The sequence below is a fragment of the Sebastes umbrosus genome, chromosome 7, assembly GCF_015220745.1.
Source record: "Sebastes umbrosus isolate fSebUmb1 chromosome 7, fSebUmb1.pri, whole genome shotgun sequence".
Lineage (NCBI taxonomy): Eukaryota > Metazoa > Chordata > Actinopteri > Perciformes > Sebastidae > Sebastes > Sebastes umbrosus.
The window spans coordinates 8,486,633-8,505,390 of record NC_051275.1 but is presented as its reverse complement, the minus strand read 5'-3'; the positions used below and the strand labels follow the sequence as shown (position 1 = coordinate 8,505,390).

The 18,758-nt window shown below is 40.0% G+C and overlaps 1 protein-coding gene across 2 annotated transcripts in view; it reads left to right on the top strand.

Moving 5' to 3' along the window:
* LOC119491414 (sorting nexin-19-like) overlaps positions 1 to 16,919 on the top strand; it is a 49,659-nt gene extending 32,740 nt beyond the window's left edge. For both annotated transcript variants that reach the window (XM_037775443.1, XM_037775444.1), the window contains exons 12-14: positions 8,612 to 8,796; positions 9,273 to 9,360; positions 10,434 to 16,919. In XM_037775443.1, the coding sequence (XP_037631371.1) occupies positions 8,612 to 8,796; positions 9,273 to 9,360; positions 10,434 to 10,557 (397 nt within the window). In that variant the 3' untranslated portion in view covers positions 10,558 to 16,919. The remainder of the gene's footprint in view (positions 1 to 8,611; positions 8,797 to 9,272; positions 9,361 to 10,433) is intronic.
* Positions 16,920 to 18,758: the final 1,839 nt, after the last annotated feature.

The following is an 18,758-nucleotide window of genomic DNA, read 5'->3' as shown; positions in this document are numbered from 1 at the left end:
TTCTAAATGGGACCATAATTTACTAAATGAACATCATGCTGTATTGAAGAAGACTTGAAACTAGCAATTGAGACCATGTACTCATGTTTACAATGTTTACTGAGGTAATAAATCAAGTGAGAAGTAGGCTCAATTTCTCACAGACTTCTATACAATCAGACTTCTTTTTGCAACCAGAGGAGTCGCCCCCTGCTGGCTGTTAGAAAGAATACAAGTTTAATGCACTTCCACATTGGCTCCAATTTCCAAACCCTAGGTAGCTCACTGGATGAAATTGATACTTGAGCTAGTGAGGTTGATACGTGTTGATATGTGTAGCTCTATCCAATCATACGCTAACGTTACTAAACGTGTCTCTTTGTTGTGTATTTTCCCTGTCCGCCAAAGAAGCGGATGGCCTGCCGATTTTACCCGTCTCTGCCAACAATTTATGCGCATTGGCGGGTTGCGGGTTCTAATTTCAGACCCTGCTCTGAAGACTCGAGATTCAAAAATGTAAAGGAGAAAATGTGCCTTTCCATTAGTCCCAGACACTTGTCATTTTAGCCATGCTCTCATTCACTACTAGCACAGCGTCTAGTCTCAAGAGATGTCATGGTGTGTTCATTATAAGAAACCCAGGAATTCTTCGGTCATGGTCTTGTACAAAGCTCATCTTCACATGACTCCTGTCTGCCCTCAGTGCCGTGTCCACATTATGACTGGTGATCCCTCCTTATTGCTCACAGGCTACAGATAAATGATCTCATCTGTGGGAATGTAAACTGTTTTCATGTCCTCCTGCTGTTTTCTCTGATGTAAGACCATTTACTGACAATAGAACTCTTAATGGGAACCGGAGTAAACAATATGAATTCTCAGCCGTCACACTCACCTCAGGACTGAGGTCACAGTTGAGCAGGTTTTTAGTACGACGGCAGAAAGGCATTACCTATCTTTCCTATGAAAATCTGCATGCATGTTCCCCTGTATTGTGTTCACAAGTGAATTGGAATTATTTTCCACTCTCTTGAACCTCTGACAGACCAGGCTGACGGCTTTTCAGCAACAAAATAGTGCAATTTCCTCCTACGCCGTGGCCACACTAGGAACGTCCAGATCGCGTGGCGGCTGCGTCGCGTGGCGGCTGCGTGATTCACCCGTCGGGTGTTAATACCAGCTGCGTTTCAGCTGCGTGTCAGCTGCGCTTCTGCTGCTTTAGCTGCTGCTGTCAGCCCTCTCTTTCTACATTGAGTTTGCCTTTCATAATGACCATTTCATTATAAATGTCATTTATATTTATTTTAGACAGAGAAAGGTTAAGAAACGTGTGTTAATTTGTAAATATTAGTAATAATCCACAATTAAAACCCTGTACTATATTCATTAAAGGAGCTCTGCAAGTCACTAAATGTTCTACAACACTGTCCTGCAAATATTTCAGAATAAAAGCGTTGTGTTTTATTCTTATTTTACCATACCACTACCAGTCTGGAAGAAAAAAAAGTTGATTTGTTCAGTGTGCCATCTCAATGATGTAGATGAGTTTCATTTCATCCTTTTTACAGGGAACTGCACAATACTTTGTTTTAGTAAGATGAAAACAGTAATTGATTTTCTAAATATGGATGATGCACACAGACTGAGTTATCAGATAGTATACTTGCTATCTGATAACCCAGCCTGTGTGCATCATCCATATTTAGAAAATCAATTTCTATATTAAGTCTAGGGACTTATTATTTTCACAACACATTTGATTCTGTTACAACAGAACTTCAGACCACTGGCATGTACTATCAGAATGTGTTATGTAATATCAGCACTAACATTGTCAAAATCTTTATATGGTAGCAGCAGTGATTGAAGATCAAATTCAGAGAAGGGCGTGTGTGCGTTAATCCTGTTGAGCTCTGAAAGGAAGTCTGAGGATTTTATTTGTAGCAGCGTACTGTACTCAAGAGACTCTGCCTGCAGCTTAAACATATGGAGGTAATTTAAGATAACAGACTTGTTGCGTATGTGAGCTGTGATGCACTCACTTAGACCAAAACATTAAAAAATGTGTTTTTGACTCCATATCCTGCTGTAATAACTATGGTCTGAGTACATGAGTCAGTCTTTAAAGTCTGTGTAAAGCAAAAATAATATGGATTCTGGGTTTGTCACACCACAGAAAAATGTGTTAGTAACCACCCAGCCCAAAAATCGGCAAGTATATCAAATTAGCTGTCAAAATCATGGAAAAATAGCTCTGAGACGCTGGGGGCATGTCGCTGAAGGCGCTGAAACCTGAAACCTCTCTTAATACATTCATTGCTGAAACCACACCAACAAACAGGGAAGGTACAGCCTGTCAGGATTCCCTCAGTAGTGGCGAGCGAAGAGGGAAGAGCCCAGCAACGAATCGCTGTCCGATGGGCGGATTGGGGAAATGTGGCACACGGAAGACCGTGTGCCTCCGAGGCGGTCAGTCAGCTTGGAAAGGCTCAGGGCGAGGGTGGCTCGCGGCTTCGCTTCTCGAGGCTGTGGACAAAGTGCTTGCTTACCGACTGAGCTAGTCGAGATAACCTTTGGTAATTGTCTGGGCTTCTGTTTTGCCTTTCAAAAAGGTTCAGGTTTCTGAAGACGCGTGGAGTTATGTTAAGGATGACTCCAGTGCGTCATCGAGCCATGATTTCAGCCCCGCCTACAAAAATCCTGAACACAAAACTGTCGAAAAACAGTTTAACGGTCTAACTCTGCAATCCAGTACCACAATGTTCACAGCCTTTGCACATGTTTTCAGTTATACTTTTCCAACAATCATAATGTGTTTAGAAACAAATCTTTGAATTTCCTTTACACGGCCTTTAAATCCTGAGAAGTGTCTCTCTGAACCTCTAGTGTAGATAGCTTGAGGGGAAACATGCCTGGATGAATGACACAGTGTCCAGTGAAAACCGATGCTTTTCATTATTATGGGGTGAAACAGACAACATGGAGCTTCCTTCCTATTGTCCAGTTACAAGTTGTATCAGTTTGTTACAGGCTGTGATGTTTGAACCACTGTGGCTGGTTACATTCATTTTCAGTATTTGTTTCCAAATGTAATAGTGAAATGAGTTGCTCAGTCTTGTGCAGATTATTAGATTAGTAGTGGTAAACCACAGATACAGATACAGATAGCTTTATTTATCCTCGAAGGGCAATTCAGTTTCTACAGTCCACCGAGACATATAATACAATTTCACACAAATGTCTAACAGGATAAAATGATGAAGTGATGACATACTGTATCTGTTAAAGTGATGGCTTTTTGTCCTTTAGACACAGCTTTTGTCTAAATGTCCGTTACAGTTTTATTCAGACATGACAGGACAAGGCGGTTCCTCATCAGATTCATCAATTAATGTAACTAGATAGCAAATTTCTTCCTCCGTGTGTTATGATGTAGGCCAGTGCACAAGCTGTTAAAACTGCATAGTTTCAGACCTCTAGTAGCGCTAGCGCATGCTGATTAGTCTCAGCAGATGGAAACTTAACATGGAACATTTTGAACAGTCCGTCTGCTGCCTGCCCTCAATTAAATCAGATCCCAGACCAGACATTGTCAGCGTGTTAATTTAAACTGAAGTGTGAAGCTAGATTGGACACTCTGTCCTAAACCAGTGGCTTATTTTTAGGAACACATTGCATGATTCCTGCCGATAAACACAGATGAACATTACGGGAAAACACACACTATTTTTATCTGCTCCCATCTGTTCAAGGTCCCCCAAAATCCTTTTTTCATGGTCTCCACATATAACCACACAGGGAATGATTGTCCTCACACAAACCTTAACTGGACATGAATAACAGATTGTTGGTGTTGCATGTGCATTTCCTTCCTCATTAAACATTTGCAAAGTTGATTTATTATTTTTTTTTTCAACATTTCGAAACCTGAACTGGTTACATACATGTTAACCAGCTTGCAATCTTCTTCTTTCCTGTCTTTGCTGGCACATTGATGCATATCTTGGTGTGTTAACGCCACCTGTCGATCACTGGAATAGTGAGAAACTACTGGCTGGAAGGGCCAGCGCATCACCCGTGTGTGTACATGTGCGTCCTCATGCATGAGACAAACTAAACGGGGACCTATAAAACTGCTCCATAATGATACCAGAGGTCTAAAACTCAGGATACCTTTAATAAGACCCTTGATCTGTACCAATGTTCCCTGCCAGTCATTGTACGAGAAACATCCTCGTATTTGAGGTTACAGCTCATTCTTGACCTTTTGAAACCGCAGCTGTCAAAACAATCTCAACTAGAGGTCCACTTACTTGCTTGCTCTGGAACCTGGGCTGTCAAAGTTAACGGGATAATAATGAGTTAATGCAAATTCGTTTTAACGCCACTAATTTATTTAATGCATTAACGCATTCGATCTTTTGGAGGTTGTAGCAGGCTCAATTTTGAAGCTAGAGTGATGATACTGGTATCATATAAAAATGTGGTATTTTTGGTAGAGGCTAAATAACGCTTCAAACTTACGTTCAATTTTGGCGAGGAAAAAACTGGCATGGCCATTTTCAAATGGGTCCCTTGACCTCTAACCTCAAGATATGTGAATGAAAATGGGTTTTTGGGTACCCACGAGTCTCCCCTTTACAGACATGCCCTCTTTATGATGATTTCCAATAATAAATATAAACATACATTTGCATAAATCAGCATATTTGCTCGCTCCCATGTTGATAAGAGTATTAAATACATGACAAATCTCCCTTTAAGGTACATTTTGAACGGATAAAAAAGCTTGTGATTAATTTGCGATTAATCTCGATTAAATATTTGAATCTACTGACAGCCCTAATTTTACTAAAGCTACAATAAATACAATGTTTGTTTTTGTTGTTTTAATAAGCAATGGTGAATATTTGGTTCAAAGTAAAATTTGGTTATCGTAGCTTATAGTTAGGATGAACTTGATTATTGCTGGCCTCCATGGGCGGCTGGGCCCCAGAAAGCTTTCCCCTTTATCCCCCTTATGAGCGGGCCTGGGAAGACGACCGCTGTTCAACCCTTCCAGCTCTCCATCTCTCTCTTCTTTTATCATAGCAGCAAAACATGCATTGCACTGCAGAAAACCATAAAGAAGAATGCCCTCAAATGTCTCCATATTTGTCTCCAAACATATACTACACACAGGAAAATGGGTCTCTCCAGGATACCACGCGAGTACAGCTTGTATCTCTTTCCTGCCACTGCAGAAAAGTTTCTTCCTCTGTGTCTCCGCAGTCAAAATCTAAAACATCAAAATGAAGGCTTGGCAGTCACCAAGGCACTGCAAGCCCTTTAAGGAATGATAAATACTTTCCTCCCACAACAGCATGAAACCATCAGGAGATTAAATCGTTCTAAAGATTTACAGTTGTAGCACTAAAGTGGCTGTGGAATCCCTTACAAACTGTAAATAAGTTTACATAACGTCTTGCTGCTTCAGCTCTTTATTGTGTCCGGCTTGTCAGTGACCGTAGGTCTCAGTGTCCATTATATTCCTGTTTGCAGTGCCCGGTCATAACTCAGTGTGATTTAGTGGGCTTGTCACTGATTGGTATGAGCTGGTGAAGAGGCAAACTTCATTGTCCACCTGCTGAGCTTTAACCAGCCTCGACCGAAATACACTCTTGTTACTGGGGGTGAGGAGAGACTTCAGTGGTAAGGAGACTTACCGCAACATACTCGCACAATGTGTAACATTATCATTGTTTGTGCTCATGTGAGTGTAGAATTTACTTTCATACCAACCTATTCTATTATTAATGTTTCATATCAACCTAAAGTTCCCTGTTGAAAGAACCAGTGTTAGCTCAGTGGGTAGAGCGGTTGCCAGTTCAATCCCCAGATTCTACTGTCCGCATGTCCAAGAGTCCTTGAGCAAGACACTGAAACCCAAGTTTCTCCCAGGGCTCTTTACAGCAGACACACTGCTCCTAATCCTGCTTAGGATGAGTTGAATGCAGAGTCAAATTGTAGGTATGTCTCTGTACGTATGTGACGATTCTGATAAAGTTGAAATAAGTGTAGGATTCAGGGAGATTTATTGGCAGAAATGGAATCCAATATTCATAACTATGTTTTAATTAGTGTATAATCACCTGAAACTAGGACTTGTTGTGTTTTCATTAGCTTAGAATGATCCCTTCATATCTACATAGGGAGCGGGTCATGGATGTATGAAGAGAACTTGATACAGCCTTGGAGGCGGGCTTATTTGATTTTTAGCTTGTAATTTTTTCAGCTTTGTAATTTTTCTTGATCTTTCTTGTCTAAGCAGTTCGGGATGATGTACTCATATATCACACTTAAAAAAACGGCAAACTGCCATCGAGTCGTCCTCCACTTGAGGGCGAATCCAATCTTTAAGTCCACTCTCTTTTTCCCAGTCTTTGTTGTACTTTTTGCCATATTTCACTCACTTAGTACCTGGCATTGTTAGCTAAACTCCATCAACCACGCGCAACATTTGTCTCACAACAACAACACTCAACACTGAGTGGCGGCGGTGGCGGTGAGTGACAGTCATCTGTGTGTGTGTATGGAGGAAGGGGAGGGGTGGAGGGATCAGGGTTATGTGCGGATTCTGCAACAGGACAAACTAAGCCTGTATAGAGGAGAGAGACAGGAGTAAGCCCAAAAAAATGCAACCCGCAAACCGCAACGACCAAAATTATTATATTATAAACAACCCCAAAGTCACTTGTAATAAGCAGACTTGGCAACTCTGCCCGTTACATAAATTAATTACATAATTAATTGAGTTCAGAGTGTCTCCCACGCCTGTTTTCCATCTGCAGTTGTACGACTTGAGGAATCGAAAATACTTCACCATCTATTAAGGTTTTGGCATCTCTTGCGCTGTTATGAAATACGAAGGGATAAAAACATGTAAAATAGTGGAAACCAAAAATTGTGGCTGGCACTTCTTGTCCATCCATAGCCTCTCTTAACGCAGCTCAGCAGTGTGGTAACTGGCCAAAACAAGGTAATGAAATAACTTCATTAGGGGCCACATGAAGTGAGCAAAAGAAGCAGAACATTAGGCCCAGAGGGTGGTCCCTGGTTCTTTTTAACAGAGCTCTGAGGTTTTGAACAATGTTGCATAACAGCATCTGCATGGTGTTACATTTTTAGGGCCTGTCAGTCCTGGAAAACCCTTCCAGTGTCTGAAATGATCTTATTCGAGACCTGAAATGGTCTTGGAACACCAACATTTTGTTAGTTACTCTGGTTTCATTTAGACTACCTCCTAATTGCTAGTATCTCCTACAGCTTTACGCTCCTGACCTGTACAACACTTAAATGCTTGAGCTACATTGAGATGTTGTTTTTAGCTTTTTCTTTGTGCTTTAAATAACCTGCTCATCCAGTCTGGGTGGCGACTGGCTGTGTTTCCACCCCTCAGATGGTAAATCTTGGCGTGAAAAAGGTCAGGTCAGAAGGAATGGGTCAACGTCTCCCAGCTACACAGAGCCTATTGAATTTACTCATCACAAGACCTTAAATCCACTAGTTATGTGGAAGACTTGAGGGAAATGGGGCTCAGTTAGAGATCACTTCCAGTGTGAGACTTTGCCAGGCCGGACTCTTCTGCTGCACTTTGAGATTCAAATCCTCGTGGGAATGCAGTGAGGCATGGGTTACATTTGAAGGGACGCCATCAGTACTGGTCAGGAGTCAGGAGGTTAACCAACTGTTGCCAAGGTCATTGCACCTTGACATGAGATACATTTTCATGTAAAGCGGCAGTCTCATTCGCCCATTCATGCAAAATTGGTGGGGCCAGACGCTTGGTGATTTAGTGACTACTCCCAGGGCTAGTTAACACAGTAGCTGACCAGGCCGGGCTAGCGCTAGTTAGTCACTATAGCTCTCAGAGCTTCTCTCTATTTGCTCTCTACTGTTTTGTTTACTTCCCCCTGGCATTTTGTTCACCATTGCACACAGTTTCTTTCAATAAAAAAGAAGGCTGTCAAAGTTAACGATAATAACGCGTTAATGCAAATTTGTTTTAACAGCACAAATTTCTTTAACGCATAAATATAACCTGCGCTTTTTAGGTTATGCAGGCTCAGTTTTAAAGAGTGAAGTTACTGGTATCCTATGAAACTAAAAAACCTAAGGAATCTATTGGTACCAACCATATCATACTAGCTTGTCATACTTGCTTGTCACGAAGGAGGCAAAATAATGCACCAAACTTACGCTAAATTTTGGCAAGGAAAAACTGACATTTTCAAAGGGGTCCCTTGACCTCTGACCTCCAGATATGTGAATGAAAATAGGTTCTATGGGTACCCACGAGTCTCCCCTTTACAGACATGCCCACTTTATGATAATCACATGCAGTTTGGGTCAAGTCATAGTCAAGTCAGCACACTGACACACTGACAGCTGCTGTTGCTTGTTGTGCTGCAGTTTGCCATGTCATGATTTTAGCATATCTAAATATATCAGAGTTTTCTATAAGCGGAACATGCATTTTAAACATCAATATTGCATTCAATCATCAAAAAAATGTCTGACTTCTTAGGCAAGAACCAATTTTATAATCAACATTATCAACTGTGATAACTTGAAACCACTGTATAAATTTCAGATGGCTGGATGTGAGCGTGGCCAACCTGACACACACTTCATACTGGGTGGTGTATCTGCAAGTCATCCAGGAGTCAGTGTGGCCAGGAGGAGCTCTGCCTACGGCCCCACGACTTGAACGCAGCCAGCAGCAGAAGGACAGCACCAGGCAGCAAGCCTTACACAGTCTGATGAGACTCCTACCAGGTACATGTACATACATGCAGACAAATGTAACGATGTCGAGCCCAAAATGTGTATATTTGTGCCAGACAGATACATTGGAAGGCTAGTATTATTGGACCATTTTAGCTTATCACAAATATATTGATATTGGGGTATATGTAGGCTGATAGCTAACAAAAAAAAATCTCCACAAAGATTCCAAAGAGGTTTGAGGTCATTTAGAAACTGTATCGCCAACAGAGAGCACTGACAAGCTTAATTTTCAACTGTGAAATGGCACATTTAGTACGTCTCTATTCTTTAATAAATTTTTTTATTATGTGTTTATGTAAAAAACAAATACCAGCCAATATATATTGTTATCAGATTTCATGCTCTCTAATATCAGTACTGTACCAGCACCAAAACTCCATCAGCAGTCAGGCCCTGGTGTAAAGTATGATTTCATTCTAGGAATAATACGAATGTCTTAACTTACAATGTGTTTGTGTCTCTAGATCTGATCTCAGACATGTTGGGCTCAGACAAGTACAAACTCAGCTGGCAGACTGCACTGGACTCTCTTCAAGACCCCTATATTAACAGGTGAACATACACTATACAACTCAATTATTACAGTCAGTTCCACTTTGTGGTATAGACATGGCTGCAGACTTGTTTTGACATTAATGGGTCTGACACTCACCTCTATTTATTCAAATAGACATATTTGCCCTGTGTTTAAAACACTCAAACCAATTGAAATTGCATAAAACATTTTTATATATAAGAGGAATTGTTGAGTAGCCCAGCCTAATCCTGAAAATAACAATGTATGGTATTACGGAGGACAACAAGAGTCACGGAAATATTAATAAAGCATTTAATTACTAGCTAGTTTCAAACTAGTGATTTAATTATGTCTATAAACAGATATCTGCATATGAGTGGAGAATCTGTGAGGCAACAGGACAAGATTTTGGTATCGGAGGTTTTCTGATTTCCGTTTCTAGTCCGAGTAGTATTGACCAATCACGTTTGAGCAGACTTTGGTTGCATGCAGGTAAAGCAGTCCGTGCTGAGAGTTAAAGAGGCGGAATGCATTGGCCAAAATGCAATCTCTGAACCCATGACGGCGATTTATCTTTTTATTAGCTATTTTCTACCTACTGTCATGGCCCGGATATTCGTAGCACATCAGCTATGTTATCATGGCATCTCCTCACTCAGTCTCATTCACGATAAAGCTGCAGTGGGTAGAATTGGAGCAAATATGATAAAAAAAAGTTATTTTTATAAAACGCTATATCCTGACAGTAGTGCATGAGACAGGTGATCTGAAAAAAATCATGTGCCTCTGTGTTCTCTGGTGCTCCTAATGGCATCTGCAAGATTTCACAGACTGGAGGAAAACAACCAGTCAGAGCTGATCTGGAGTCTGCCGTCCAGCTTCTATGAGAGCCAGCTGTCAATCACAGGCGAACTCTGACCAAACGGTCAAACTAGGCAGCGCTGATCAAATATGAATCAATATTCTGTTACTGTAATGCCTATTTCTCTCCTCAAATGTTTTCAGAAACATCTTGTAGTGTACGGTTCAGCTGTAAAAAATATTCTGCATACTGCCACTTTAAGTCACTAAAGAAAAGACATTGATTGCCTGTCTCGTGTTCCCTTAGACATCTGGTCTACTGCATATTTGATCTTCTGCTGGAGTTCCTGGTTCCTGAAATACCTGAGGAGGACTTCCAGAGGAGCCTGTTGCATACCCTCGCCAGGAACCCAGAGAAGCTGCTGGCATGAGGAGAAAACACCGCAGGAACACCTACAAACCCAGCTTTAATTCCCATCATCCTAACTGACCATTCACCACTGATGAATTGCTGACAGGCAGTGTGACAGTGGGGCTGCTCCTGTTCTACTAATGTTCTGCGATGAGAGTGGAAGTGAATGTTCCGGGTGAGACTGAATATTCTTTGTCCTCACTTTAAATTCCTGACATCCCCTCAGGCCTGTCTTTGATTACTTTTGTTGATGTGATAACATACGAGGCTCACACACTTTAGCACAACCTCCATTTGAAGCAGCTTTGATTACACGAGAGCACCTGGTTTGGGTTTGATCTTAGAACGCATCTGACCTGCTGGTCAGATCTAAACATGTGGCAAAGCCTTCTCCGATCTCCACATCAGGCCTCTTCCTGCTCGCTAAACTCTCCGGCTTTGACAAAACTCACTTCAGATGGTCTTCACACTCTGCCCTCATCCCCTCTTGCAGTTTCTGGGTAGAAACATCCACACCTGTTGCTCTAATCTAGAGAAGCAGGATTTGCTTTTCGCCCCCCTAACTTAAATCTTAAAATGCTCTATTGGGATTTAGCATCACTGTTTCTATTCTCTGTCGACCCATTCTTCACTACATCCCACTGACTGTGTATCGAGCCACACATGTGATTGTGACATAATGTGAGCTATTCTTCCTAAACCTGAGCCTTCCTGAGGGATCACATGTATCTGGCAGGGATATATATATTTTTTTCTAACCTGCAAATGTCCAGGTGTGGGAAAAGTACATAGTGTAGTGAAAAGTTGGCCATAAGATATTTTACTGGCTTCACAGATGCGTCACAGTTCCTTTAACAGGTCCCTTTGGAGAATTATCTGCGCAGTTAATGTCGAAATCATATAAGAACTGAGCTCCACTAAAACAGGTATATGAAAGATTTAGGAACGGTGCTGGTCTGATCTGAACTGCTGGAGTCTCACTTACTTTTACTGGTATCTATCCATGCTATCCATGTCTCCACCCAAAGACATGAAATAGAATTTAATTTGTGGTGATCGCAGTATTTAAGAATTAGGTTAAAACAATTCAGTAGCAATGTGTCCAAGAGCAACTTCCCCATTCCTGTGGTAAAATCCACAGACCTCACTGTGGACAGTTTTCACTGAAACTACTTTTGCTGAGGAAATCGTCCCTATGAAAACTGCTGACTGTGCATTCTGTGGATCTTGTTAACACTTTTCGCAGCAGATATTTTGACATTGGTAGGAAAAGAACAAGTGAGAACTAACAATGGCTCTGTTCTATTCAAGTGTACCAGTTAGTCACGACAGTGTTACAGATTGGGGCTCTACCGAATACTTTGACGCTTCGAAGCTTCATTCAGAACGTTGACATTCCAATTCTAAATCAACATTTGAATGTTTTTTGTTTTTTGTTTTTTATTTCTGTTCATTGTGTTAGAAACCTGTACTTTTTCACTGTTGCAGACATGGTCTGAAATTAGCACACGCGGGTAAATTGTTGGCAGCGGCGGGTAAAATCATCAGGCCATCCGCCACTCTGGTAGGCAGGGAAAACGCTAGAGATGGGAATAGATTGGGATCCTATAGTTGTCTGATTCCTCAGCATCTCATGCCTCTGTGACTACCTATTCCTCTTTGATGCTTTCCGACTGTTACGCATGCACAATGACGCATACCATATCATGTTTACAGTTTGTTTGGGACCGGAGCTATGTCGGAGAGAAAAAAAAAGCGCTCAAAAGCATGGCGCTACTAAACCTGAGGGGACGCATCCTATTTTTTCCCTGATAATGCAACACTGTGAGCAACAAACCAGTTTTAGTGAGTCAGAGTTAGTAACCTGTTAGCAGCCGGTGGGCAGCACAGACCTGCTTGGCTAAATAACGGAGCTACTAACGTTAACGGAGGTAGCATTACATTACATTATGAGGCGTTCAAGCTCTGCTCAGTAAAAATGACTATTGGCAAAGGTCAATTAAAACGTTATCATGATGTGTTCAAATGTAATCTTTTAGCAAGAAACTTGAATTGATCCAGTTGTTTGAAGGAGATGTTTTTACAGCGATATAAAATAGATACTAGAGAAGGAATTATGATCTCTTTAACTTCCTAACACTAGCTCTAAGATGCTTATAAAATATCATTAAAACTACTGATGCCAAGATTTTTTTTTTGATCAAAGCAAATATTTAAATAATCATAATCTTTTGAATTGTGTGTTTTTCATGCAAATAGCCACTATAGAGGACAATAACAAAGTACAGTACAGTCTTGTGTACGGTACCCTCCCACCCCCCAAAAATAGGGCTTCCCCAGAAGCTACGGAGTAATTCAAACTCTGGTATTTACCATGCATATAATGTTTTTTATGTGAAATATATCAAACGTTGAATGACAACAGATCTAAAATGTTACTCCTTCATTTAGCACATAGATTTCAAAGGTGGCAGATAAAATTTCTAAGTGGCAGACAAAAAAGATACTTGCCTTTCAGACCCTGCAGATAAAGATTAGTCTACACCAGCGGTTCTCAAACTGTGGGGTGCACGTGACCGGAGGAAAATGTGATGCGCAATCAATGTTTTGATGTTGGAATCTTTTCTCACGGCGGAACAGTATACTAATCGCCTATTTATACATTCATGGTAGCAATGGTGTTCATTCACAGAGGTAGTCTGTAGGTTTACAGAATGGACAGATATTTGACAGGGACAAAAAGAAAAACAGACGATGCTTCAGAGACAAACAAGACGACATGAAATCTTAGCCTACCTTCCACCTTGTCTTCCCTCCTCTCTCTCAGACACACACAGAGCGAATGACGCGGCACTCCGTCCATCTCTGTAATTCCCTCAGTCCTCAGTCCAAAAGTCCAAATTTATTGAAAAAAGAGAAATCGTAATTATTTCCAAAATTCACTAAATGTTTTTAATCAAACGAAATATTTTGCTTCAGTCCATATTTTTTGTTGATAAGCCTTTCAAGAACAGCAGTTTCATTGCGGTTAAAAACTTTTTTTCCCCACACCCACCTTTAACGGGGCGGTCTATCAGCGATCCAACAGCACCATAAAATACATTTATATAAATATGAATAATAATGAATGCAATGGGAGATGAGGAGAGTCTGAAAACTCTGGCAGCTGACAGTGTGAGACCCAACAAATCAAGAAGACATTTAGAAACATTACATGACAGTCACATCAATAAAAGAAAGTGATTTGATAAAGTTTCACACTCCTACCAACCTATTCAACATACTAGGACTACCGACTGAATAAACTATAAGAAACAACAATCATAAGAAAATGTTATTACTTATTCTTCTCAAAACAATACTTGTTATGTAATTAATGTCAGATGTAATCATTTCAAAAATTCACAACGTTTCTTCCCAACGTGTAAAAGGATAGTTTCCCCATCATTGTAAAGTGCTGTTCTTGACTTATCCCAAAGCGAACGTATGATGTGATCAGTCAATCGATCTTTGCCACCTGATGCGCTGAATTAGACTGATTCTGATTTGCATATATTTGATCCTTTATCCCGGACCTCCTCTTTTTGCTTCCTGACGACCATGTAGTCATGGAGTTCAATAACTGTGGTCAATCATCATCATGTAATCACCTCAGAAACCATCTGAAGAGAGTTTTAGTGGTGTCACAGACTCACCACACAGTCTGCGGTCATTTTAAACAGATCGTTGAAGGTTTTTTGCACTTTGGAAATCTGCCTTCGTGGTGGTAACACAACGATCAGCGCTTCTTTCCCGGTCGGATGAAGACAATGAACAGGAAAACTGTTCCGAAGTATGTTACAAGACAGACAATCCCTCATGTCTCAATCACAGTGTAACCCTGATGTCTTAACACAGAATCTCTTCAAGCACTGCATAGTTAATCTGCAGTTGCAGCCGGCTAGAATGACGATGTCATCCAGAGTAAATCAGAGTTTCTCAACATTTTCTCGCATCATTTTAACGTTCCAAAATGTTACGACTTAAATTTGGAGAGGTTATGTGAATTGTAATGCTGCATATTTTTGTATTTAATTTTTTAGGATTATTATTGAGTCCACCTGGGTTATAGTGACATGAAGATATGCGTTTTTTCTCATTTAAAATACATTAAATAAGTCTCCTGTGACTGAATCTACATATTCAGTTTAAGTCAAGTGGGATTCTGATGCCAAGTTTGGCAAATGTTACATTCCATCTTGGAAGTAAAAAAAATAATGTTTCTACCATTCCAGCTGTTTTGCACTCATATCCTGGTTTAGTGGTCTCATCCTTGTCTTAAAGTCTGTGTTTTTGTTCCCTTTCCATTGTGTTAACTTGTGATTCAGTCTATTTATTAACCTATTTATTTGCTTGATTTACTAATCTGTGACGTTTTCGAGGTACCCGTTGTGACGACGAGGATCGTCCTTGCTTATGAAGTGCTTTTAACTGGATTTTGCCTTACAAGGTGACTTGATGAAGTTTGGTCCGCCTGTCCTGCAGCAATGCAGCTGCAGTGTAGCCACTGACCCTGCCTTAGTAGAACATACTGTAAGCACCCAGTTACAGCTTTCTGTGGTGGAACTTTTTTTTTTTTTTATTGTGTAAAATTGTACTGAATGTTGAAGCTGTTACAGTTATTTGTTGTGAAGAGATTTTCTTTTGCTTGCTTACGCTGATGAAGGAATTCAATGTATGTTGCCACGTGAAACAGAAAAATGACACAGCATGTATTCTCTTATCTACTGCTGCGGATATTGCCACCATGACATCAAATATTTCCTCAGTATATCATTAAAACAAGAACATTTTCTTGCTTTAACTTTTTCATGTTACAAATGAGCATCCACTACATCACCTGCTATAAGAAGATGAAAGATTCATAATTTTTATAAAGTTAAATCAACCAATACTTTATAAGCATACAAAAACGTTGTGGAAAGCAAAAAAAAAAAAACCATGCTAGACTTTCTGTCGGGACGTCGTGAGGCGTCCCAGACGCGGCGTCAGTTGTCGTGTACTATGACACATTACACGAGATAAAACGATTTTTGCACACGACACTCATTTATCGTTCCCGATCCGAGTCGACACCCTACGACGGCCTTGTCGGGCTATAACCGGGCTGATGTCGTGTAGTCTAACCGGGCATTAGTCACATTCTTCATGTCCTTCATGATTAATTTGACACATCTGTTTCCGTTGCCTTTTGTCGCATTTTGCTTTCCAGTTTCCACCTCAGCTAAGTGTAAAAGCGTTTTTGCGATATTTTGAGTTTTTATTTTATGTGAAAATTAAAAATGTGCATAAAAACAGCTGGATGGAAGCACACCTGTAACTGGGTTTCACTCATATCCACATATGTACATGCACCAGTGCTCTCTTCTAAAGTAATTTTTCCACATTTTTAGCTGTAATCTGTGCTTATCTACATTATTACAAATGATCAAGGTGATTTTGAATGATTTTTTCTTACTTCTGGAAAGTAGGCATAGATACACAAACCAATGTGAACAACAGTTCACACTCATAATACATAATAACATCCTGCCACATGTCTCTTATTATTATGTTATATGACTCATCAAGGCTACAGCATCTCTTTAGGCACTGACTGGACCTTTTTCTCGTTATAACAATATAGCAATTTATTGCTATAATGAGACACATTTCTTGTTTTAATGAGTCATGTTGATTTTGTGTAATAATGAAAATGTTTCGGTACAAAAAGATGAAGGATATGATGTTATAGCGCGAAATGTTCCTTGCAAAAAAAATGTAGTAATAAGCAGAAAGTTATGTCATAATAATGAAAAATATCTCATAACCAGGATATCTTTAAAGCATTTTGTCTTTATAACAAGAAACTGATTAATTTTTTTTGTAATGGTGGCACGACTATGCTTCCATACCTATCTGCTTTAATAGATGTTAGATGTTGAAAAAAGTGCACAGTGCCGTTTTTTTTTTTTTTTTTGGAACCTCATATATTTATGCCAAATGTTAATTAGTGCAGCCAATGTTTTATAGACAGACAGACAATATAAACATTGGAGCTTTATCTGTTTTAGAGAAAAACATGACATTGTACAGATCCACTGTTAACTGTAATCCTGTTTACTATTACCTTTGCACTCTTTTTCACCCTTTGGTCTTTTTTTCTATCCGATCCTGTTGTCTGGTGTTTATCGTACAATCACTTGTGGACACATGGAGTTGTTTTGTGCATGTTAACACTGTGAATCTGTCTCCGTTTGCTCAGCACAGACTGTCTCGCAGTCTTCTAAACATTTGCTCGGTGTTCCTGAGCATATTTGCAAAAACAATAAAGTTACCAAACATGAGTTATTAAATCTTCAACTGTTGTTCACACTCATTATTTTCTTGGCCCGAGGCGGTGATACATTTTACAAGAGGCTGGTGAGTTGCTCGGTTATCTTTTATGAGATTTCACTTTTTTCAGTTTATCCCAGGCATGTTTTAACTGTCTGGAGGTTCGCCAGAATTGTACTCAAGCATCTTTTATGCATTTCATGTTATCATTTTTTTACCCCTTTGTATGGACCTTTTATATTCCCTATGCCCTATCAGCTCGCTACTAATTTGCTATAGCCTGCAGACTCGTGGTTCACATCCAACATAAGCAAAAAGAGTGTGGATGAAAACCTTTAAATATCCCATAATAAAGATCAGAACCATTCCCTGGAACGGTTTCTGTTAAGCTCCACTTCTCTAACAACAAAGGGAGAGTCGGGGGGGGTGTTGGAGGGTGGCTTTGCACTGCCGAGAAATCCTCTTAAATTGGATTAACAGATGAAACTGTAAGCAACACTTTGGATTAGCCCTGCACTGAGGGAAACAGATGACTGTGATCAATCATTTACATAGATTGCTTTTTGATAGTAGTTTTATTGTTTAAGAAAATGTAAATTGAATAAATTGGATTTCTTTCAGTTAACCCCCTGAGATGCACAATAGGCCCTTTTTTTTGTCTCTTTTAGGGGGGTAATTTTTTAGAGGGAGATAGCAGGTCAGCAGTAGATGTCACATAGAAGTGGTGTACATCATCTGAAAGCTGGGAACCTGAAGATTAATTGAGATGCAGTTCAGCACTGTCTGTCAAGTTGTTCTAGTCATTAATCAGAAATAAACATGAATTAATTAATTGAAATTAATTGTAAAAGTGTATAAGGGTTTAGAACATTATGATGGAAGTATATAATGGCCATATAATCCCTCCAAAATACCACATTAAGACACCAAGACCTTGAGGAACACCATAGAAAAAGCAAAAACTTTTGACATTTTGAGATTTCTGCAATAATTCGACGATTGGATGGCGAGCACTTCTGTTGTATAAACTGCTCAGAAACCCTCTTATTGTCAGTATACCTAGGAAAGCCATCCTTCCTTTGAATGCTCTAGGTCTCTAGTTTGTGGCTGTAAAGTTTCATGAGGATGTGATTATCCTAGAGGTCACCACAGGTCATTTTATACAGTGAGGTCAAGTTTAAAAAATGGTGTCACTACAATGAAATGGCCACTATGGGGACTAACATCATCACACATGAATACAGTTGGGCTCATTGGATCCACAAGAGTCTCAGCTTTACAGTCATACCCAATTTATGTAATTCCAAGACTGTTTAGGGACCCCAGTATGCAGAAATCTTCAAACACATCATTTTAGAATAGGCGAAAATAACACATTTATACTGCATGTTTTTTGCCCAAAACTTCACGTTATTATCATAAAGTGGGCATGTCTGTAAAGGGAGAGACTCGTGGGTACCCATAGAACCCATTTTCATTCACATATCTTGAGGTCAGAGGTCAAGGGACCCCTTTGAAAATCGGCATGCCAGTTTTTCCTCGCCAAAATTTTGCCCAATTTTGGAGCGTTATTTAGCCTCCTTCCTGACATGGTAACATGGTTGGTAGCAATGGATTCCTCAGGTATTGTAATTTCATATGATATTTGTAGCTTCACTCTAGCCCCAAAACTGAACCTACTAGAGCCTCTGAAAGACAGTAAAGTCAGTCTGGATGGCGGGTCTCAGAGGGTTAAATGTCTAGACTAAAGTCTCACTGAGGTTCACTTGCTTGTTCTGGAGCTTTTGATTGTATTACACAGCCTTCATCAGTAGATTTAATTTGCTCAGTTTTCAAGGAACTGTACCCGTTGAAGCTCAAGCTCAA